We start from the raw sequence: 25,619 nt of genomic DNA on the forward strand, positions 1-25,619 counted from the left end.
GCTGATGATGATGATGATGATGATGAAGATGTATCTGTGCAAGTGAACAAATGGATCCACAAGGGACAACAACCCTTTCCACAGACTACACACACATAGTAAACATCAATCTTAGAAGCCCAGAACAATATATTTGAAGAAGACTTTAGGGTTGAAAGTGAAGATGTGAGGTGAAATAAGTACAAATGCAGCAATAAAAACAAGCAACTCCACTCACGATGGCTCTAAAGTTCAGTGATGTGTTGCTAACTTCAGCCTTTTTCTTCTTTGTTGATGTTTTGCAGGAGTTAACATCCATGATGTAATAATACTGCTCAGTCCACGTTTTGTTAACAATTTTATTCATTCATTCTTTTAATTGGATAATAACATCAATAAAAATGCAATGGAAGAAAATGTGTGAACAAAAAACAACTGTAAATAATAAGAAGTTCTCTCTTTAACAATGAGAAAATAAAATAAAATAGTAGCTACATACATGATATTCAATAAATGCACACAACTTAAAAGTAATTCCAGAACAACATAGAATAACAGTAGAAGATGAGAAGCACTACTACATACAACATCAAATATACATTCATATTAAACATGCTGTGTTTTAAAGTACATTTAGCACAATCACTGCTTAAGTGTTTTTAAATCCCTGCAGCTTCCATGACTGTTACACACTTGTGTTTACTGACCTGATTCTTAATCATGAATGTTTTATCGCACACAGTGCAACTAAACGGTTTCTCTCCAGTGTGTGTTCTCATGTGTCTGGTCATGACAAGCTTTGTGGAGAAGCTATTCTTACAAACAGAGCAAGTAAAAGGTTTCTCTCCAGTATGTGTTCTCATGTGCGTGGACATGTTAAGCTTTCTGGAAAACCCCTTGTTACAAAGAGAGCAAGTAAAAGGTTTCTCTCCAGTGTGTGTTCTCATGTGTCTTTTCATTTGCTCATTTATGGAGAATCTTTTGGGACACACTGAGCATGGAAAAGGTTTCTCTCCAGTGTGTGTTCTCATGTGTGTGGTCATGTGTTGCTTTCTGGAGAAAGTTTTCTTACAAACCGAGCAAGGAAAAGGTTTCTCTCCAGTGTGTGTTCTCATGTGTGTGATCATGTTTTGCTTAGTGGCGAAACTCTTCTTACAAAAAGAACAAGTAAAAGGATTCTCTCCAATGTGTGTTCTCATGTGTCTGGTCAAGCGTTGCTTTAAGGAGAAACTCTTCTTACAAACAGAGCAAGTAAAAGGTTTCTCTCCAGTATGTGTTCTCATGTGTACTGTAAAAAGACTCTTCCATCTAAATGATTTCCCACATTGAGAGCAGTCAAAGTGTTTGTTGTTAGTGTGATGTCTCGTATCACCTTTAGAGTCATTTTTACTCTCCAAAGGTTTTTGGATGTGGTCACTGTGATCAGAAGAGTGTGACATCATGTGGTCCATGTCTGACAGTGGAGCAAAGATGCTGTCTGGTTCTGACTTTATATCTTCACAATGCTCTCCATCAGCTTCTGTGATGTGTTGACTTACAAGCTCCGCCCCTCTGTTCTCCTCACTTTGACTGTGATGAAGCTGTAAGGACTGAGCTTCATCTTCATCATGAAGCTGCTCCTCTTTAATGTGGGAGGGGGCCTGTAGCTCCTTCTGTCCCACACTGGAGCTCCACTCTTGCTGCTTGGATGGAATCTCTTCATGACTCTCTGCTGACACCTGCTGGACGACTGCAGAACATAGAACACGAATGAGGTGTTACTGTATTGAAGTTTGCAGTATTCAAACTATTCACATGTGAGCTAGGCCAAACAGACAGTGATGGGCAAGCAACCTGGAAAATGTAGTAAGCTAAGCTACAAGTTACTCCCAATTAAATGTAGCTAAGCTATCCTCAGAGAATTGTAGCAAGCTACACTACACGCTACACTGCAAAAGTAGCTTGCCACATCAAAGCTACATTTAACAGCATTTCTATCTATTGGCCCACATGTATAATATCAGTGTTAATGTAACTGAGAGTGTACACATGGACCCAGTGAGAGAACTACATGTCTTCAACTCATCACTGAGCTTGTTCCACCATTTAACTCCTAAAACTGTGATACATTTGCATTTTATATTCCTTCTTACTTTACCTATTTCAAAAATCAATATCCCCCGTAAATGATAGTTTTCTCCTCTTAATTGAAATAACCTAAGAATACAAGCTGGAAGACTGTTGCTGTAAACATTTACACAAACTTCAACACAATATGTTAAATATGGAAAAATAAAAGAATAATATAACTGTGGAGAGGGGCGTGGCCTACGCGTTCCCTGCGGGCGGGGCGTGTGCAGGGGCCGGCCAGGAAGCAGCATACAGGTGAGCAGATACCTCAGCTGGAGCGAGTGATCCAATCACCTGTTCCCTTTATCAGCAGCCTTGGAGATCTTGAGGGGAAAGATGATGAGAGTGACGGAGAGAGAAAGACACACACGGCGAGATACAGTGAACAAACTGGAGAGCACTGGACTGATGCAGTTGCATGTACTGCCATCAATAAAAGTGTAAATCACTGAGACCGAGTGTGGTGATTCCAGCCAAACAACGGGGGATCTGGGACAGAGACCTTCCACAGTGGCGCCCAACTAAGGAAGAATCCAGGAAAGATGTCGGCACCAAACCCCCTGGAAGCGCTTGGACAAGTGCTGGCGCAAGTATCAGCAGCAAGTCAGCAACAATCGCGACTGTTAAAACGCTAATGGACAAGGCGGAAGCGGGAGGGATGTCAGCCATGAAACGCATGGTAGAGGGGGAGGATCCTCAAACATTCCTGGACGTGTTCGAGGCGGCAAACAGGTGGCCGGAAGAAGAGTGGGGAGCAAAACTGCTGCCGCTCCTGGTGGGGGAGGCGCAGCGGGCGGTGTTGAGTCTATCGGCATCTGCCCGCCTGCAATACACTAACCTCCGTTAAGCCATCCTGGACCGGATCGGCAGCAGCCCCGGGGATCACAGACGCAGATTTAGAGCGATGACGCTGGAGCCAGAAGACCGAGCGTTCGTGTTCGCCTACCGGCTGAGGGACGCAGCGACCCGGTGGCTCCGGCCCAATGGACAGGATCCAGGTGTGCTGGAAAGCATCGTTTTGGAGCGGTTCCTGGACGCCATCCCGGCTAGGACATGAGCGTGGGTGAGATACCACAGCCCCCCGAGCGTAAAAGCAGCGGTGAGGTTGGCGGAGGAACACCTAGCAGTGCAGAGGGAGGCAACCCCGAGGACGGCCGCAGGATCCACCCCAGCACTCCGGCGTCAACTCGCCCCGCGATGGGGGGGTATGGAGCGGGCAAGATCACCCGGGCATAAAGACCAGGTTTTCCTGGTGGCCACACAAACACTTACACACACACACGCAGGCACGCACACACGCACACACACACCACTAACGTTGGGACACGGGTTAACAATAAATCTGATGTGTGCATGTTGCAGGTTCCCAGTGCTGCGGCGAGAGGGCTTCCCTCGCAGAGGGCACCTCAACTTCCAGGGCTGGTGTGCTGGGGGTGCAGACAACCCGGTCACGTGCGCAGGGATTGCTCCATGATGGAGGTGGGGCAGGCAATGCGGGTTGTCGAGCCGCCAGCACCCGCTCCCGATCCAGGAGAGACGTGCTACGTCCCGGTAAGAGTACAAGGGGGTACATATCAGGCGATTGTGGACTCGGGCTGTAAGCAGTCCCTGATCCACCAAAACCTGGTTCGACCCGATGGCTTAACATTTGGGGTATGACGAGACACTTAATCGAGTCATGGTCCAATTCTATTGGCCAGGCCTCCGGGCGGATGTGCGCCGGTGGTGCGCAGCCTGGCCAGACTGCCAGCTGGTGAATCCAGCGGCCACTCCACGGGCACCGTTACGCCCATTATCGCTCATAGAGGTTCCATTCAAGAGAATTGGCATGGACCTCATCGGACCATTTCACCCGAGTACACGGGGACATCGCTTTGTTTTAGTCCTGGTGGATTACGCAACGCGGTATCCCGAAGCAAAGCCTTTGCACTCTATCTCCGCCAAAAGTGTCGCGCAAGCACTGTTTCAGGTCATCTCCCAAGATGGAATCCCAAAAGAGATTCTGACTGACGTCCTTTATGTCACGCATTATAAAAGAACTGTACGGATTATTGGGGATAAAAGCGATCCGCACCAGCGTGTACCTGCCACAAACGGATGGACTGGTGGAGAGATTGAATAAAACGCTGAAAACAATGAGCCGTAAATTTATGCACAAGAACAAACATAATTGGGTAAATGGTTGGATCCCCTCATGTTTGCGATGCAGGAGGTACCCCAGGCCTCACTTGGTTTTGCACCGTGTGAGTTATTGTACGGCCGGAGGCCTGGCGAAGTCTTGGACGTCATTAAAGAAAGCTGGGAGGAGGGTCCAAGCTCCAGCAAAAATTAGTTACAGTACGTCCTTGACATGCGAGCAAAACTCCACCAGGTGGGGCACTTGTCACGCGAGAATTTACTCCGTGCCCAAGAGCGTCAGCGGCGCAAGTATAACCGGGGAACCCAACTGCATAAATTCACACCGGGAGAGAACGTGCTTGTATTCCACCGCCCGGCCTGAATCGGGCGGTGGAGGCATGTGGAGAGGGGCGTGGCCTACGCCTTCCCTGCGGGCGGGGCATGTGCAGGGATTGGCCACGAAGCAGCAGACAGGTGAGCCTATACCTCAGATGGGGCGAGTTATCTAATCACCTGTTCCTTTATCAGCAGCGTTGGAGATCTTAAGGGGAAAGATGATGAGAGTGACGGAGAGAGAAAGACACAGACGGCGAGATACAGTGAACAAACTGGAGAGCACTGGACTGATGCAGTTGCATGTACTGCCATCAATAAAAGTGTACATCACTGAGACCGAGTGTGGTGATTCCAGCCAAGCAAAGGGGGATCTGGGACAGAGACCTTCCACAATAACATTCGCAGACATGTCTTATTCGGCATGTTTTACTTTATAAAGAGAATGAATAGATTTGGATATTTTTCCCTTTACTGTATTTTTCGGATTATAAATCGCTCCGGAGAATAAGTCGCACCGGACGAAAATGCATAATTAGAGAAGGCATTGATTGATTGATTGATTGATACTTTTATTAGTAGATTGCACAGTACAGTACATATTGTGTACAATTGACCACTAAATGGTAACACCCCAATAAGTTTTTCAACTTGTTTAAGTCGGGGTCCACGTTCATCAATTCATGGCAAAAAAACACATATAAGTCGCACTAAAGTATAAGTTGTATTTTTGGGGGGAAATGTATTTAAATAAAATCCAACACCAAGAATAGACATTTGATAGGCAATTTAAAATAAATAAAGAATAGTGAACAACAGGCTGAATAAGTGTAGGTTATATGAGGCATAAATAACCAACTGAGAAGGTGCCTGCTGTGTTAACCTAACATATTATGCTAAGAGTCATTCAAATAACTATAACTTATAGAACATGCTATACCTTTACCAAACTATCTCTCACTCCTAATCGCTAAATCTCATGAAATCTTCTTCCTCGGTGTCGCTTCTAAACAACTCTGCCAACTCGAAAGTAGACAATGTGCGGCTTCCTCTTCTATCGGTACGTCTGGTCTCTTATGTAAATGAGATAAATAATATTTATTGATATTTTACAGTAATGTGTGAATAAGTTTCACACATAAGTCCCTCCAGAGTATAAATCGCACCCCTGGCCAAACTAGGAAAAAGAAATGTGATTTTTAATCCGAAAAATACGGTATATATTCAACATAATTTACTATCAATTATTCTTCCCAATAATTTAGTTTCATATACTCTATCAATTTCCAATTGATTTAATTTTGCTTCACAATTTGTCCTTGCACCACTTAACACCACAAATTAAGTTTTCTTATCATTTAAATGATAACTTATAGATATCAAAACATTTTTTTAGCTGAATCAACTCAACTTCTATTAACCTCAACACTTCCTTCAAGTATTCTCCTGAACAATATACATGTGTATCATCTGCAAACATAATACATTTTAATCTATTAGATACTGAACAAATATCATTTAAATAACGAGCCTGGTGGAACCACACACACACACACACACACACACACACGCATGTATAAATATATTATATATATACAAACCCCGTTTCCATTTGAGTTGGGGAATTGTGTTAGATGTAAATATAAACAGAATACAATGATTTGCAAATCATTTTCAAGCCATATTCAGTTGAATATGCTACAAAGACAACATATTTGATGTTCAAACTGATAAACATTTTTTTGTTTGCAAATAATCATTAACTTTAGAATTTGATGCCAGCAACACGTGACAAAGAAGTTGGGAAAGGTGGCAATAAATACTGATAAAGTTGAGGAATGCTCATCAAACACTTATTTGGAACATCCCACAGGTGTGCAGGCTAATTGGGAACAGGTGGGTGCCATGATTGGGTATAAAAGCAGCTTCCATGAAATGCTAAGTAATTCACAAACAAGGATGGGGTGAGGGTCACCAATTTGTAAGCAATTTGTCGAAAAGCTTTAGAACAACATTTCTCAACGAGCTATTGCAAAGAATTTAGGGATTTTACCATCTACGGTCCGTAAAATCATCAAAAGGTTCAGAGAACTTGGAGAAACAGTCCTGTCGCATGTGTTACATTTGTCCGATATTTAAATGTTTTTTAGTAAAATAAAGCCACACTTTCGACCGCCGACGCCCGCTATCCATGCTTGACTGACTCGCTCGGCTACATAGGCTCGGCTATGCTAACACTTCCAGCGGTGGGCGCTTCTTCGTTGGTGTTCAGCGGCTTCTTCTTCCGGGTCGGCGGACATATCATTTGTTTCCGGTCGGCGGACTGGGTATCGAAACTAGGAATCGAAATTTAAACTTTTGAACAATTCCGGGAGAATCTGAAAGTTAGTCCCGGTTCCAATCGATACTCGATACCCAACCCTAGTCACGGGGGCAGCAGCCTAAGCAGGGAAGCCCAGACTTCCCTCTCCCCAGCCACTTCGTCCAGCTCTTCAAAGGGAATCCCGAGCCGTTCCCAGGCCAGCCGGGAGACATAGTATTCCCAACGTGTCCTGGGTCTTCCCCGTGGCCTCCTACCGGTTGGACGTGCCCTAAATCCTGACCAGATGCCCGAACCACCTCATCTGGCTCCTCTCCATGGGGAGGAGTAGCGGCTTTACTTTGAACTCCTCCCGGATGACAGAGCTTCTCACCCTATCTCTAAGGGAGAGACCCGCCACACGGCGGAGGAAACTCATTTCAGCCGCTTGTACCCGTGATCTTGTCCTTTTGGTCATGACCCAAAGCTCATGACCATAGGTGAGGATGCGAACGTAGATCGACCGGTAAATTGAGAGCTTTGCCTTCCGGCTCAGCTCCTTCCTCACCACAACGGATCGGTACAACGTCCGCATTACTGAAGACGCCGCACCGATCCGCCTGTCGATTTCACGATCCCCTCTTCCCTCACTCGTGAACAAGACTCCTAGGTACTTGAACTCCTCCACTTGGGGCAGGGACTGCTCCCCAACCCGGAGATGGCATTTCACCCTTTTCCGGGCAAGAACCATGGACTCAGACTTGGAAGTGCTGATTCTCATTCCGGTCGCTTCACACTCGGCTGCGAACCGATCCAGTGAAAGCTGAAGATCCTGGCCAGATGAAACCATCAGGACCACATCATCTGCAAAAAGGAGAGACCTAATCCTGTGGCCACCAAACCGAAACCCCTCAACGCCTTGACTGCGCCTAGAAATTATTTCCATAAAAGTTATGAACAGAATGGCTGACAAAGGACAGCCTTGACGGAGTCCAACCCTCACTGGAAATGTGTTTGACTTACTGCCGGCAATGCAGACCATGTTGTGACACTGATCGTACAGAGAGTGGACCGCCACAATAAGACAGTCCGATACCCCATACTCTTTGAGCACTCCCCACAGGACTTCCCAAAGGGACACGGTCGAATGCCTTCTCCAAGTCCACAAAGCACATGTAGACTGGTTGAGCAAACTCCCATGCACCCTCAAGGACCCTGCCGAGCATATAAAGCTGGTCCACAGTTCCACGACCAGGATGAAAACCACAGTGTTCCTCCTGAATCCGAGGTTCGACTATCCGGCGTAGCCTCCTCTCCAGTACACCTGAATAAACCTTACCGGGAAGGCTGAGTAGTGTGATCCCACGTTAGTTGGAACACACCCTCCGGTCCTCCCGCTTCTTAAAGAGAGGGACCACCACCCCGGTCTGCCAATCCAGAGGTACCGCCCCTGATCTGATCCGTACCATACACGGTGTTGACATTGCACTGCTTCCCCTTCCTGAGGCGGCTGAAGGTGGTCTAGAATCGCTTCAAAGCCGCCTGGAAGTCGTTTTCCATGGCTTCTTCTCCTATGTTTGAGTCTTTGCCTCCGCGACCGCTGAAGCTGCACACCGCTTGGCCTGTCGGTACCTGTCCACTGCCTCCGGAGTCCTATGAGCCAAAATAACTCGATAGGTCTCCTTCTTCAGCTTGACGGCATCCCTCACTGCTGGTGTCCACCAACAGGTTCTGGGATTACCGCCGCGACAAGCACCAACTACCTTGTGGCCACAGCTCCAATCAGCCGCCTCCGCAATAGAGGTGCGGAACATGGTCCACTCGGACTCAATGTCCAGCACCTCCCTCGTGACATGTTCAAATTTCTTCCGGAGGTGGGAATTGAAACTTTCTCTGACAGGAGACTGCCAGACGTTCCCAGCAGACCCTCACAATGCGCTTGGGTCTGCCAGGTCTGTCCGGCATCCTCCCCCACCATCGCAGCCAACTCCCCACCAGGTGGTGATCGGTAGAAAGCTCCGCCTCTCTCTTCACCTGAGTGTCCAAAACATAAGGCCGCAAATCCGATGACACAACTACAAAGTCGACCATGGAACTGCGGCCTAGGGTGTCCTGGTGCCAAGTGCACATATGGACACCCCTTATGTTTGAACATGGTGTTTTTTATGGACAAACTGTGACGAGCACAAAGTCCAATAACAAAACACCACTCGGGTTGAGATCCGGGCGGCCATTCTTCCCAATCACGCCTCTCCAGGTTTCATTGTCGTTGCCAACATGACAGTGAAGTCTCCCAGTAGGACAAGGGAATCACCCGGGGGGTGCACTTTCCAGTTTACCCTCGAGTGTACCCAAAAAGGGTGGGTACTCTGAACTGCTGTTTGGTGCATAAGCACAAACAACAGTCAGGACCTGTCCCCCCCACCCGAAAGCGGAGGAAGTCTACCCTTTCGCCCACTGGGTTGAACTCCAACGTGCAGGCTTTGAGCCGGGGGGCAACAAGAATTGCCACCCCAGCCCGTCGCCTCTCAATGCCGGCAACGCCAGAGTGGAAGAGAGTCTATCCCCTCTCGAGAAAAGTGGTTCCAGAGCCCTTGCTGTGCGTCGAAGTGAGTCCGACTATATCCAGCCGGAACTTCTCCACTTCACGCACTAGCTCAGGCTCCTTCCCCCCAGTGAGGTGACGTTCCACGTCCCGAGAGCGAGCTTCTTTAGCCGAGGATCGGACCGCCAAGTTCTCTGCCTTCGGCTGCCGCCCAGCTCACATCGCACTCGACCTCTATAGCCCCTGCTATGGGTGGTGAGCCCATTGGAGGGGTGACCCACATTGCCTCTTCGGGCTGTGCCCGGTCGGGGCCCATGGGAACAGGCCCGGCCACCAGGCGCTCGCCATCGTGCCACACCTCCGGGCCTGGCTCCAGAGCGGGGCCCCGGTGACCTGAGTCTGGGCGAGGGAAATCTGGGTCCATGATTTTTCTTCTTCACAGAGGTCTTCGAGCTGCTCTTTGTCTGATCCCTCAACTAGGACCTGCTTGCCTTGAGAGACCCTACCAGGGGGCATAAAGCCCCCGGACAACATAGCTCCTAGGATCTTTTGGACACTCAAACTCCTCTACCATGATAAGGTGGCAGCTCAGAGAGGAGGTCATACCAAAGACTATAAAAAAATGTGACCCATTACCTCCCTTCTTGGCACTCAGCATCAAAGGTTGTAATTGGGGGTTGTATCACCATAAATGATTCCCGGGCGCGGCACCGCTGCTGCCCACCTCCACCTCACTTCCCAGGGGGTCAAGGGGATGGGTCAAATGCAGAGAACACATTTCAACACACCTAGTGTGTGTGTGACAATCATTGCTACTTTAACTTAAACTTAAACTTTTTTTAATGGATCGCCAGGAGGACGGTTGATAAAATATGGCCGTGACTCGTCGTGAGAAAAGTGTGTTCACTTCAAAATGACACCTTGTGAGTGAATTTGAAAATAAAATATTGTTATGCAACAAACTTTTGTGTGGTGTTGCTTCCTTATTTGTCATCATTTAGCGCTGATTTTAACGTGTAGTGGCAGCAGCTGAACTGAATGTCACACCGTGTCATAATTAAATTGGTCAGCTGGAACAACAGATAGCAGTATCATTAATAATAATAATAATGGGTTAGATTTATTTTGCACTTTTCTATATACTAGACCAGGGGTCGGCAACCCGCGGCTCCGGAGCCGCATGCAGCTCTTTGGCCACTCTGATGAGGCTCAGCTGCACATGGCTCAGCTGCATAATCACCGACCCCCTCCCCCCCGTCATTGTTTTGGGGGGTTTCCGGATTTTGGTGCCTCTCCCGGGGCTATCATTCTCGGACTTTCACTCGGACTACAATAGTGAGGGCGTGCCGTGACAGCTTTACTTTTAACGTCCTCTACAATATGTCATCACCCGCCTTTACACCATGTTATCTTCGTGCCGGCCAGAAGCATGCATCTTGCTGCTCCCATCGTCACACGTACGAGATTGCAAGGGATATAGTCAACAGTCATATAGGTTACACTGAAGGTTGTGATATAAACAACTTTAACACTCTTACTAATATGCGCCACACTATGAACCCACACCAAACAAGAATGACAAACACATTTCGGGAGAACATCCTCACAGTAACACAACATAAACGCAACATAACAATTACCCAGAAACTTTTGCATCTATGACTCTTTAAGGCTATATTATACACGTCCGCGCCCCCAACTCCGCCCACCTCAACAGACGCATGGAGGGGGGGGGGCGGGGTTTGGTCCTAGCGGGGTGTAAAATATAGCCTGAAAGAGTCATGGAAGATTGGGATTCTGGGTATTTGTTATGTTGCGTTTATGTTGCCACAATAAAGTTTATGCCAATTTATTGTGGCATGTTTTGTAGGGTAAAATAATCCCACACAGCTGACATTTTTACCGTAACTTTTAATTCACACGTCCGTCTTAACGGTTAGAACACAGACCTGTGAAGTTTTGAAAGTGTTCTGGAATATGCAGAACAGAGTTTAGGGAGCAGCAGAAGAGTGGAATGTATTATTTAAATCGGTGCGTTGGAAAACGCGGACCAGAGTTTTTAAAAAAACTGGATCTGGATCGGCATTTTCCCATGCCTTGCCGATATGCATTTTTTGGCAAATACTGGCGGCTGATCCGATCCAAATATTGGATCGGGACAACCCTAATGTGTACACAGCATTACCCTTCTCGCTTAGCTTCTACTCAAACAATTAGCCAGTCACTGTGGATTTCAGTTCAACAACTGGGGCGGCATAGCTCGGTTGGTAGAGCGACCGTGCCAGCAACTTGGGGGTTGCAGGTTCGATTCCCGCTTCCCCCATCCTAGTCACTGCCGTTGTGTCCTTGGGCAAGACACTTTACCCACCTGCTCCCAGTGCCACCCACACTGGTTTAAATGTAACTTAGATATTGGGTTTCACAATGTAAAGTGCTTTGAGTCAATAGAGAAAAGCGCTATATAAATATAATTCACTTCACTTCACAACTGAAAATACTTCAATAAAGTTATGTTTCCAATGCTCATCGTTGTGCTCATTCATGTCCATGGTGTCATGGTCCACGTCTTGGACCATGTCATACTCTGGTTTTGTTTCTGTTTTGTTATCATCCTGTGTTGTATTTGGCTCTCTTAGGTCCCGGTGGCACTTCCTGGTTTGTTTCTGTTGTCCTAGCAACGCATTTGTGTCACCTGCTTCCCGTGTGATCACGCACACCTGCCCCGGATTTATCTCCTTATTTAAGACCGCTTTTGTTGGACATTCGCTCTCGGACTGTAGTTTGCTATACGCAACAGATGAAGTCGCATTCCCGCATGTTGAGAAAATACTTTTGTTATTAGATTAGCGTCCATGCTATTTTGTTTGTCTGCTTGTCCCTAGTTTACATACCAGCGCTTTTTGTTCATTCTAGCTCCCACGCTAGTTCTGTTGGTTTTTGTTAGTGCCTTTGTGCCAGTGTCTTTGGTTCACGCTGTGTTCCATCCTCCGCTGCACCCACGACAGAACAACTTCACCACGATGCCAGCGAGACGTTACAGATGGGGTTTTAACTTTAAGGGGACCGCGTGCGGTAAAGAAATATAGTCCGTTGGCGAGCAATAAAAAATACTATGAATGTCTTTCTTTGTTGCTCAAACGACGCCTGCGCATACATGCTGCTTCTGGTGAGTCAAAATGCATGGAAAGAGAACACAAAAATGCCACAAAAGAAAAAGATCAAATCTGTTATTGCTGCTCAGCAGAAATCTGCAGTTCATATTTTGTGCTTCCAATCAACGTTCTCTCTAATCCTGTGCAATTGCGCACTGCTAATGTGTCCTCTGCACACGGCAAATCTATGCCACTCCAAAATCTAACTAAAAAATAAGCGCATAACAATTTTCAATGTAACTGACGGCCACAACAGAGAAAAACGTTTTCATCATCACCGTTCAATTATTGGAACGTCTGTCGAAACGCTCGAAGGAGGACATGAATTCCAGCGATGCCTTTATTGAGCTAAATTTTTGTCGGCCACAAACACGTGACCAAAACATTGGTAAAAAAGTTCCTATCTAGCAAAATTGGACATTTTCTGCCGCACAAACCAGACCAAAACCAAGTTTGTCATTTCAATAGCAGCCGCTCGCACTTTCCCACGTGCACCAACACATGCACTAATGGCACTTAGCCAGTCATGCCTTTACAGACACACAAAAAGCTATAACAATCAAATGTGTGCTTATTCTAGTGTCATTTATTAAGAATCCTAATTTATAAATATTAATCAAGAAATGGGGCTTCACGGTGGCAGAGGGGTTAGTGCGTCTGCCTCACAATACGAAGGTCCTGCAGTCCTGGGTTCAAATCCAGGCTTGGGATCTTTCTGTGTGGAGTTTGCATGTTCTCCCCGTGAATGCGTGGGTTCCCTCCGGGTACTCCAGCTTCCTCCCACTTCCAAAGACATGCACCTGGGGATAGGTTGATTGGCAACACTAAATGGTCCCTAGTGTGTGAATGTTGTCTGTCTTTCTGTGTTGGCCCTGTGATGAGGTGGCGACTTGTCCGGGGTGTACCCCGCCTTCCGCCCGATTGTAGCTGAGATAGGCGCCAGCGCCCCCCGCGACTCCGAAAGGGAATAAGCGGTAGAAAATGGATGGATGGATGGATAATCAAGAAATGCTGTTATTTTAAAGAAATACTTATACAAATATATATTATACAATCACAAAGTTACAGGAATGTACAGTACACATGATCCCATGCTTACATCTCATTGTGCAACATGTGAATGTTTTAGCGGGAACTAGATGCCAAACCTGAAAGGGTACAATTTGTTTCCAAAGCAGGACCCCTACCCAGACATACAATACTAGTACACAGCTCATGAAAAACATATATTTTTTGTTACTGTCATTGTAAGTGGTCTAAAACACTATTAGTAGAAAACAATCTCATGGAAATTAATGCTGTCATGTGATTATAATAATAAGAAATGTCACTTATTCAGGCAGGTTAGAAATAAGTTCATAATTTTAAAAGAGACTCAACTGTTTGCAAATTGTGCTCTTACATTTTTCCAACAAAAAAATTAAGACCACCAAAGGACATGTTTTGTTACCATTAGTGGTTTAACAGAACATTTTAGTGTCTATATTCCCCACAAATTCTGATTATATTGTATCTATATTCAATGATAGCTGGCGTTAGATCAGGGGTCTGCAACCTGCGGCTCTGGAGCCACATGAGGTTCTTTCATGCCTCCGTCGTGGCTCCCTTTGGCTTTGAAACCGAATGTCAACAAATAATGGTTACTTGATCTATTATATTTCATTTTATTTAGTTAGTTTATTTTAATTCAACAGTTGTTATTTTGGAGAGTTCTGGGATCTTGTCATAGGAAAATAAAACCCATGTGAATATATTGTGGATGTAAATGTATGTCACAGCCCTTATGCGACATCTCTTGCTGCCATGCAATTAAATTGTTTTTAGCGGTCAACCCCTAGCAATGGACGGATCAACAAAGATAGATATTTTATTTACTTACATTTTTATAAATTTGCTGTTTTTATTGATGACTAGGTAGTTGTTTTCAATTTTTAGTCAAATAAATATGCTGTAGTTGTATGCTTTCAGAATGTTGGAATGAGTTGATTTTTATTTTTGTATTCATTAATAAGGGAAAGAAGAGTGTATTTTGTTTCTAATGTTCAAAATAATTTGATGATTTGCTTTGTTATACCCAGAAATAAATCAAATACATGTTTGATGTCATAAGTGTAACAAAACTATAAGTGGTGTTATCGTCATTTTAGGAATCTAACAAGAGTTTGTGGCTCTAGGTGGGTTTTATTTGGGGGAAACAGGCTAAAATGGCTCTTTGTATGCTGAAGGTTGCCGACCCCTGCGTTAGATCAACACACAAAGCTAATGTGCGTGCACATGTTTTGCATGTGTGGAGTTACATCATTTTGTGCTAAAAGCCATATTCTGCTTTCATGAATAAATGTTTGCCTTTTAGACATTGTGTTAACATTATCTGATTTTTTACCTAATTTAAACAAATCACCGTTCCTGGGGACTGACTCCATTGAAAACCTATCAGTGTCACTTCTCATTCTGGCATGTGTATGCGTGGCATTATGATCAGTAATGGACATGCATGTGCTGTCAGTCATGTTATGTTACTGATACATGCTAGTGGACTATACTTTTATAGTATTACTTGGCTATAAAAAGCTGAATGAGGTCTTATTAGTATGAGTGCACATGTGTGTTACTGTATATTGTTGTTTGAGTGCTGATATTATAATTGTTATATAGAACACTTCGTATTACTTTTAATTTTTTACTGTGCCACCAAATGTTTATAGTACTAAATGAAAACATTTGCTAGCAAAAAAGCAAGGCGTACATCCCATATCATTGAATGTATATTCTATCAGGACAACAACAACATGACTGCAAAGTGTTAGTTGCTTCTCTCGGACTGTTTCTGTGTACGTGCACACGCTCCCAGTGTGTGTACGAGACAGCAGTAAGTGACAAGCATGAACGCCAAACTAATTCCTAACCAGTTTTATTCAATTTAATTATCCATCCATTTTGTACCACTTGTCCCCTTCGGGGTCGCTGGAACCTATCTCAGTTAGTAATTGTGGAAAAAAATGGACATTTAAAAATATGTATACGTTCTGTTAAACCACTAATAGTAACATAAGCAAGCTGGTGACGATCGAGTTATATTTTTTTGTAAGAAAAAAACTAACTTTAAGCAATTTGCAAACGGACACTTTAATTTTAGCTGTTGTATTGATTTGCTGACTACCTCTGCAACAAAACTTAGGAATGTTTTCTGTTGATTATCCATGTTCTTCTTTAGTTACAATACTCTGTTCCATGAATCTTCTTTCATCTGCATGCCAGATTGTTTACTTTCACTTGACAAGGCTACTCCATTCACTTCAATCATACCAAATGTCCATTTCTTGTTAACAATCAAATATAAAGTTAGTAAACATTTGAGAGTAGGAAGCAAACAAACCTGTTCTGTGTAACACAACTTGATGTTTCTTGAAAACAGCGTCCAGTATTTGATAGTTTTCCTCTTTTGTTCTAGAAAGTTCCGCCTCGTATTCTGCTATCGTTCTTTCTAACACTACAAATATTTCTTCAACGGCAGCAGTTAGTCGCTGATCCACCAACGCTCTCAACATTTGTAATGTAGACATTTTCACACAATCACAACCACTTGATCTCTATTTAGCGATGTGTTGATAACTTCTGTGTCTTCTGTTAGCAGCTAACAAGCTAAGCTAACTAGCGAGCTAAGCTAACTAACAAGCAAAGATAGCACGAGAAGCGGCACAGTGCTTCTAGCGCATCGAGACCACTTTATCCTTAACTAAAGAATCAAATTTGTATTTTATACGACGAAAATATTTCAAACTGTAGATCAAATAATAAGACTGACTTATTAACGTAAAGGATAACGGCTTTCTGTCAATGTGCTTTCACGACAGTTAGCACACTTGACGTTACAAGACAGTACTGCTCTGTTCTGCCGCCTTTCGTTTACGCCAGAAGCTGGGAATGACGTCACAGCCGAGTGGCGGAGGAGAAAACACAGAGACTATTGTCACATGATAGTATCTTCAAGACACTTGACACATTTGGCTTCGGCAATTTTTTTCTGCAAAACAATGAAGACGTTGTACTGCAATGGTAATAGCTCCATAACGCTCAAATCTGCTACATAGGGAGGACATGCAAACTCCACACAGAAAAATCCCGAGCCCGGGATTGAACCCTGACTACTCAGGACTTTCGTATTGTGACACAGACGCACTAACCCCTTTTCCACCGTGCTGCCAGATATAGATGTATAGATATAATATATGTAATGCCAATTGAAATTTAAAAAGAACATGAAAACCTCCCACATTCTAAAATACATTATAAAACAAATGATCATCAAAGACAAAAATAATATCATGAGTGTAATATTTATCTTGTTTCTTTTTTTCTTCCCTTATGCTACTGTTGTTTCAATACATTGTTAAATATTTGAATATTTTTACGGAAATAAGTTGTATGTCTTTGTTTTGAAAATTTAAAATGGACAGTGTAGATCATTTGGTGAAATGACAGTTTTGTTGTTGTTTGTGGTTACCCGTAGGAAGAACTGTGCCGAGCTGCATGAATAAGTTGGCTTTAATTAAGACTTCAGCAGGACAGTAATTGTACATACGCACTGCATGAGAGGGTGGTAGTAACTGACTCCTCGATGTGCACACCCTGGTGGTGTGTTCGAGAATTACAACATGAAAACAGCTGCAAGAAACAAAATCTGTACAAAAAATGCTGCAAGTCAAAGCCACAGAGTCAGTCCAAGTTTACCACAAACAAGTGCTATGGACAGTCTGTGCATGATGTGACAGTGGATCAACACAGCCAAAGTGAAAATGACACATTCTACGTGGATGGCTTGGAAATAGAAAATTGCATTGACTCTGTAAATCCACAACAAAGAGACCAAGATGAAGGATTTGTCACAGTGTGCATAAACGACATGCCGACCGAAATGAAAGTGGATACAGGTGCTAAATGCAATGTAATGTCACTGAAGACTTTCAATAGAGTAAACAGCGGCGTGAAACTCGCCAAACAACACAGAAGCACAAATTTGGTGGCTTACAGAGGAGCCAAAATGGAGACACAAGGTGAAGCTACGCTGACATGCTTTTTAAAGGGACAGCGCCACTTACTGCCATTTTTCACAGTGGATAGAATGTGACATCACTGTTGGGCTTCCGTGCATGCCTGCGTACGGGGCTAGTCGAGTTGAGTCCCGATGTGCACCATGTCACCACAGAGAACACTGGAGAGTTCAGCGCACGGATCCTCACACAATACCAAGATATTTTCAGTGAAGAGCTCGGAGAACTACCAGTTGTTTACACAATGACAGTGGACCCCAATGTGCCGCCAGTTGTTAGGCCGGCCCACCGCATCCCAGTAGCGATGCAAGACTGTGTGAAAGCTGAACTTAAACGCATGGAAAGCATAGACGTTATTACTTCAGTCACCGAACCAACAGCTTGGGTGTCATCCATGGTCGCTGGGCACACAAAAGTCAAATCAGAAATCAGATTGTGCATCAACCCCAAAGATTTAAAGGCCTACTGAAATGAGATTTTCTTATTTAAACGGGGATAGCAGGTCCAATCTATGTGTCATACTTGATCATTTCGCGATATTGCCATATATTTGCTGAAAGGATTTAGTAGTGATCATCCACGATAAATTTTGCAACTTTCGGTGCTAAGAGAAATGCCAGAAGTCGCAGACGATGACGTCACATGTTTGATGGCTCCTCACATATTCACATTGTTTTTAATGGGAGCCTCCAACAAAAAGTGCTATTCGGACAGAGAAAACAACAATTTTCCCATTAATTTGAGCGAGGATGAAAGATTCGTGTTTGAGGATATTGATAGCGATGGACTAGAAAAAAATAATTTAAAAAAAGTAAAAAAAAAAAAATGTGATTGCATTGGGACGGATTCCGAAGTTTTTTGACATATTTACTAGGTTAATTCTAGGAAATCCCTTATCTTTCTATTGTGTTGCTAGTGTTTTAGTGAGTTAAATAGTACCTGATAGTCGGAAGTGTGTCTCCACGACTGTCTTGACGCGCAGTGTCTCAGGGGAGTTGACGGCAGCTATGGATGGCACAAGCTCAGCTTTTCTCCGGTAAGAACTGACTTTTTAACCACAATTTTCTCACCGAAACCTGCTGGTTGACGTGTGGTCGGGATCCATGTTCTCTTGACCGCGCTCTGATCCATAGGAAAGTTTCACCTCCAGGAATTTTAAACAATGAATCACTGTGTGTTTGTGTGGCTAAAAGCTAAAGCTTCCCAACTCCATCTTTCTACTGTGACTTCTTCAATATTAATTGAACAAATTGCAAAAAATTCAGCAACACAGATTTTCAAAAAAACTGTATAGTTATGCTGTTAAAGCAGACGACTTTTAGCTGTGTGTGTGTGCAGCGCTCATACTTCCTAAAAACCTGTGACGTCTTGCGTACACGTCATCATTACACAACGTTTCGAAGACGAAACTCCCGGGAAATTTAAAATTGCAATTTAGTAAACTAAAAAGGCCGTATTGCCATGTGTTGCAATGTTAATATTTCATCATTGATATATAAACTATCAGACTGCATGGTGGGTAGTAGTGGCTTTCAGTAGGCCTTTAAATGAAGCACTAAAACGGCCCCACCACCCCATGAGAAGTGTGGAGGAGGTAGCAGCACAAATGTTTTCAGTGCTAGATGCAAAAAATTCATTCTGGCAGATCCGCCTGGACAAGAAGTCCTCAATGAAGACAACATTCAGTACTCCTTTTGGACGTTACAGATTCCTTCGCATTAACTCAGCAAGCGAAGTATTCCAGCGCACAATGGATCAGTTTTTTGCTGGATATCCATGCTCAGTCATTGTCGATGACATCATCATCGGAGGCCGTGATGTGGCGGAGCATGACGCCAACCTAAAAAAGGTGCTAGAACGTGTGAAGGAAATAAACCTCAAACTCAACCCGCAGAAATGCAAATTTCGACTTGACCAAGTATGCTACGTTGGTCATATCTTCACAAGTAAAGGTTTGAAAGCTGACCCCTCCAAAACTGCTGCTATCACAGACATGCCAGTCCCCACAGATGTCACTTCACTTCTACGTTTCCTGGGAATGGTTAACTATCTTGGCAAGCACATTCCAAACCTCAGTGACATCCCAACGCCACTGAGGAAGCTGACTCACAAAGAGACCGCATGGTGCTGGTTCCAGCAACACCAAGATGCTTTCGACCGCCTGAAAGCATGTCTCTCCTTTCCACCAGTATTGGCCTACTAAGATGTCAAAGAGCCAGTCAGGCTGACCTGTGACGCCTCATGCTTTGGACTAGGAGCTGCCTCATGTAAAATGGAAGGCCAGTAGCCTTTGCATCCCGCACCCTTACAGAAACAGAAAGTCAATACCCTCAAATTGAGAAGGAGCTACTAGCTGTTGTGTTTGCATGCACCAAGTTCAGAGACTATGTGTATGGCAAAGCCACCATAGTAGAAACTGACCACCAACCGTTGGGGACTATCTTGAAGAAACCAATTCACAATGCCCCGGCCCGTCTTCAGCAGATGCTGCTACGCTTGCAAAGCTATGACATAAGCCTAATCTACAAAAAAGGAAAGCACATGTACTTGGCTGACACTCTTTCAAGAGCCCCTAATGCAACAGACAGTGAGAGCCCATCTGACAGTAGTTCTTTCGACGTCATGTCTGTGAGCTACATTTCTACAGCCCGCCTGGAAGAGCTCAAGAAGCACATGGAGGAGGTTGAAGTAATGCAGACTCAGTGTAGTTATCCAGCGTGGATGGCTTGCCAGAAAGACTCAGCTGCAGCCTGCCATTGAAGTGTTCTTCCCCTACAGAGACGAACTCACTGTGGAAGATGGAATTGTCATGAAAAGGCAGAAAGCAGTCATTCCAACGTCACTACAAAAAGAGTACATTAAGATTGTACACAAAGGTCACCCAGGCATTGAAGCAACCAAACGCAGAGCAAGAGGTATCATCTTTTGGCCATCAATGTCACGAGACATCACTAAAGAACTACTTTTTTGCACAGTGTGCAACAGCACAAAACCACATCAGCAGAAAGAACCACTTCATCTCGATCCAGTTCCAGACCTTCCGTGGTCCACAGTTGCTACAGACATTTTTGAATGGCGTGGACAACACTACCAGGTGATAGTTGATTCCTATTCTGGATGGTTTGAAATTGACCTTCTACAAAACATCACAGCGACAGCTGTAATTTCCAAAATGAAAATAACATTTTTCAGTGCACGGTACACCACACACACTGCTATCTGATAATGTAAGACAGTACAAGTGTGAGCAATTCAGGAAATTTGCTGAGGAGCGGGACTTCATCCACACCACCAGTAGCCCAGAGTTTCCCAAGTCGAATGGACTTGCGGAAAGAGCTGTCAGGAGTGACAAGCAACTGATGGAGAAAATCCCACCGGGACAAAACTGATGTCTTCCTAAACCTCCTGAACCTCAGAAACATTCCCCGAGATGCAGACCTTGGTTCCCCTGCCGAACGTTTAATATCAAGACAAACGCGTGCAGCTATCCCAGTGTGTACCAGACTACTACATCCAACAGAAAAAGACTCAACACAAGTACACGCTCGACTAGTCGACAAGAGAACTACGGTGAAATGTCACTACGACAAATCAAGTGGCCCACTGACTCCCTTGGCAGAAGGGCAAGTGATCCGTATGCAGACTCCTGCTGGACATGACCGACTTGGAATAGTGGAAAAGTCGTGCGAAGAGCCACGTTCCTACATCATCCAGTCCGATGGGAGAAGATACAGGAGGAATCGTCGCCACATCGTCCCGGTTCAAGAACAACCACCAACACCGTTCCAGAACGGCGAAGCAGACTCTCAGGATGGTAGACATACCATGGTGGACTTGGTCCCTCCCACACCACTGAGAGAAAAGACAGTGATTAGGCAAACGGAAAGTACATCACCAATTCGACCCAGATTCACGACGCAGACTGACACAGCTTACACAACACGTGCAGGTCGAGTTTGCAGACCCAATCCAAAGTATGTGCAGTAAGAAAAGAAAAATGCACGTGTGATTTATTTTGAGATAGTATTTTTCTAGCTGTTCTATGATTTGTTTAGATATTCCATAGAGATGGTGAATTGTTTGTATTCACCCTACACAGTTAAGAGATTTGATCTCAGTTACATATCAATCAATCAATCAATGTTTACTTATATAGCCCTAAATCACTAGTGTCTCAAAGGGCTGCACAAACCACAACACAAACCACTACGACATCCTCGGTAGGCCCACATAAGGGCAAGGAAAACTCACACCCAGTGGGACGTCGGGGACAATGATGACTATGAGAACCTTGGAGAGGAGGAAAGCAATGGATGTCGAGCGGGTCTAACATGATACTGTGAAAGTTCAATCCATAATGGATCCAACACAGCCGCGAGAGTCCTGTCCAGAGCGGATCCAACACAGCAGCAAGAGTCCTGTTCACAGCAGGAAACCATCCCAAGCGGAGGCGGATCAGCAGCGCAGGGATGTCCCAAGCCGAAACACAGGCGGGCGGTCCATCCTGGGTCCCGACTCTGGATGAGCGGTTCATCCTGGGTCTGGAGAGCCAGTACGTCATCCATGGCCACCGGATCGGACCGGACCCCCTCCACAAGGGAGAGTGGGACATAGGAGAAAAAGAAAATAAACGGCTGATCAACTGGTCTAAAAAGGGAGTCTATTTAAAGGCTAGAGTATACAAATGAGTTTTAAGGTGAGACTTAAATGCTTCTACTGAGGTGGCATCTCAAACTGTTACCGGGAGGGCATTCCAGAGTACTGGAGCCCGAACGGAAAACGCTCTATAGCCCGCAGACTTTTTTTGGGCTTTGGGAATCACTAATAAGCCGGAGTCTTTCTAACGCAGATTTCTTGCCGGGACATATGGTACAATACAATCGGCAAGATAGGATGGAGCTAGACCGTGTAGTATTTTATACGTAAGTAGTAAAACCTTAAAGTCACATCTTAAGTGCACAGGAAGCCAGTGCAGGTGAGCCAGTACAGGTATATATGTATGTATATATGTATATAAAGGTATATACAGTACAGGCGTAATATGATCAAACTTTCTTGTTCTTGTCAAAAGTCTAGCAGCCGCATTTTCTACCAACTGTAATCTTTTAATGCTAGACATGGGGAGACCCGAAAATAATACGTTACAGTAGTCGAGGCGAGACGTAACAAACTCATGGATAATGATCTCAGCGTCTTCAGTGGACAGAATGGAGTGAATTTTAGCGGTATTACGGACATGAAAGAAGGCCGTTTTAGTAACGCTTTTAATGTGTGGCTCAAAGGAGAGAGTTGGGTCGAAGATAATACCCAGATTCTTTACAGAGTCGCCTTGTTTAATTGTTTGGTTGTCAAATGTTAAAGTTGTATTATTAAAAAGAGGTCGGTGTCTAGCAGGACCGATAATCAGCATTTCCGTTTTTTTGGCGTTGAGTTGCAAAAAGTTAGCGGACATCCATTGTTTAATTTCAGTAAGACACGCCTCCAGCTGACTACAATCCGGCGTGTTGGTCAGTTTTAGGGGCATGTGGATATTCATTTCACTTATCTTCTTTTGTTTTTTTTAAGGACGCTGAACTAAAAGGGAAGGATGTAGATGATTTGGTAAAATGACTGTTTTTTTGTTGTAATTCTAGAACACACCACCAGGGTGTGCACATCGAGGAGTCAGATACTACCACCCTCTCATGCAGTGCGTACTAGAGATGCGCGGATAGGCAATTATATCACCCGCAACCACATCACTAAAGTCGTCATCCACCCGCAATCCACCCGAACCAACATTTCATCAAAGCCACACCCACCCGCCCGTTGTTATATATCTAATATAGACGATGCAAGGCATTAGTGAGGTTAGAAAGTGTAACTCCCTCCAAATAGCACAGACACAATGGCTTTCTTGAACTGATTTATTAAAAGGCTTACTTTCCCTTCAAATTCACCGTGAAAACTGTAATAAATAAAGCAGGTTACAAACGTAAAAATAATAACATGCACAGCATGTGGATCAAACATTTTACTAAGTAAAAAACCAACAAATGACAAATACCTCATTGGCCACACCCGGAAGTAGCTTCCTTACATCCGTCGACAGACCAAACGAGACACTTCAAAATAAAAGTATGCCCACATACTGTTTCAAAGAGTGCTGCTCGTTTTTCATATGTGGGTAACAACATTTAACTATTTATAAATGGTTGATTTCTATAGGCTAGTAAGGTAAAGTGTTGTAGCTGACAAGTTTGGGCTACGTTGCTTCTGCAGCCTTCATCAGAGGTGTCACGTGATGTTAGCGTGACGTTGTCTGTGACGTGATGTATGGATTGTACCATCAAGAGTTGTCAGGTACAACACTTTACCTACTAGCCTATATAAACCAACCATTTATAAATACACGTCAGTAGGCTAAATGAACCTCTTCAACATAACATTTAACTATGTATAATGTAGCGGCTGGCTACGAGGTGTTAAACAATGACTTTGGCTGGGGGGCGGGACTTCCGGGAGAGATAGAGAAGTGACGTTTTCGACAGGAAGTGAGAGTTCGCGTTGTCCAGGGAAAAGCGTTAGAGACATGAGAGCTGTTGTGTGGTTGTATTACATCTTGTGCAATAAAGACAAGACAAACGAAGAAGTTTTTTTGAGCCTACATTCCTGGGATTATTCCAATATATATTTCCGAATTGGTTCAATCGCCACCCGCCCGAATCTATTTAAAATCTACTTTTTCGTCATGTCACCCGCCCGACCCGCGGTTTATCCGCGGACTCCGCGGTTGTGACCGCAAACCGCGCATCTCTAGAGCGTACGTACAATTGCTGTCCTGCTGAAGACTTAATTAAAGCCAACTTATTCATGCAGCTCGACATAGTTCTTCCTACGGGTAACCACAAACAACAACACATGGCAACAAAAGTGGGTGACATCGTTATCACCAGGAAAGATGAGATCACCTACCTAGGTTCCATTCTAGAGGCTAATCATTCCTGTGATAAAATGGCAACCAAGGTAATCAAAAAGGTCAACCAAAGAACGAGATTCCTCTACAGAATGTCCTCTCTGGTCAACAAAAGCACCTTGAAGATTCTAGCGGGAACTCTCATTCAACCCTTTTTTGATTACGCTTGCACCTTCTGGTACTCCAGCACCTCCAAAACTCTCAAATCTAGACTCCGGACATCCCAGAACAAGCTAGTCCGGTCACTTTTAGACCTCCACCCCAGATCACACCTCACTCCAACCCACTTCTCCAAAGTGGGCTGGCTCAGGGTGGAGGACAGAGTAAAACAACTTGCACTGAGCCTAGTCTATAAAATCCGCGACACCTCCCTGATACCGAAGTACATGTCCAACTACTTCCTGACCGCCATAACCACAACACCAGGGGGAGCTCCACAAACCACGTTAAACCCAGATTCCGATCTAACAAAGGTCTTAACTCATTCTCTTTCTATGCCACATCAATGTGGAATGCACTCCCAACAGGTATAAAAGTAAGTGCATCTCTATCCTCCTTCAAAACCGCTCTAAAACAACACCTCCAGGCAACTTCAACCCTTTCCTAATACCCTCCTCCATTCACATCCCATCTCCCCGGATTATAAATAACCTAATGTAAATAATCAAATGTTCTTCTAATGTATATACTTGTTCTTATGCTATGTGAACTCACTATGTTCTCTGCTGGCTGTACATATCCTACTGTAAGACCTACACTGTTTCAATGTCCACATTTCTCTGTTGATGCAATTGTTGATGACTGAAGTACTGATATCAACCAAAGCTCCTCATCCCACCCCCAGATTGTAAATAATGTAATTAATTCAATGTATATACTATGATGATTAACATGTGTGATGACTGTATTATGCTGATAGTATATATTTGTACCATGAATTGATTAACATGGACCCCGACTTAAACAAGTTGAAAAACTTATTGGGGTGTTACCATTTAGTGGTCAATTGTACGGAATATGTACTGTACTGTGCAATCTACTAATACAAGTATCAATCAATCAATCAATCAAAAATGAT

At 44.3% G+C, this 25,619-nt stretch overlaps 1 protein-coding gene across 2 annotated transcripts in view; it reads right to left on the minus strand.

The window, feature by feature from the left end:
* Nucleotides 1-328: 328 nt before the first annotated feature.
* LOC133546686 (gastrula zinc finger protein XlCGF57.1-like) overlaps nucleotides 329-25,619 on the minus strand; it is a 54,514-nt gene continuing 29,223 nt past the window's right edge. The window contains exons 1-2 of one of the 2 annotated variants that reach the window (XM_061892485.1): nucleotides 15,912-16,335; nucleotides 329-1,708 (exon numbers count right to left, since the gene is read on the minus strand). In XM_061892485.1, the coding sequence (XP_061748469.1) occupies nucleotides 639-1,708; nucleotides 15,912-16,098 (1,257 nt within the window). In that variant the 5' untranslated portion in view covers nucleotides 16,099-16,335 and the 3' untranslated portion in view covers nucleotides 329-638. Of the gene's footprint in view, nucleotides 1,709-15,911; nucleotides 16,336-25,619 lie in introns of those variants that run through there. The other variant, XM_061892484.1, reaches the window with a different exon arrangement.

The sequence above is a fragment of the Nerophis ophidion genome, unplaced genomic scaffold (assembly GCF_033978795.1).
Source record: "Nerophis ophidion isolate RoL-2023_Sa unplaced genomic scaffold, RoL_Noph_v1.0 HiC_scaffold_36, whole genome shotgun sequence".
In the NCBI taxonomy this organism is placed as follows: Eukaryota; Metazoa; Chordata; class Actinopteri; order Syngnathiformes; family Syngnathidae; genus Nerophis; species Nerophis ophidion.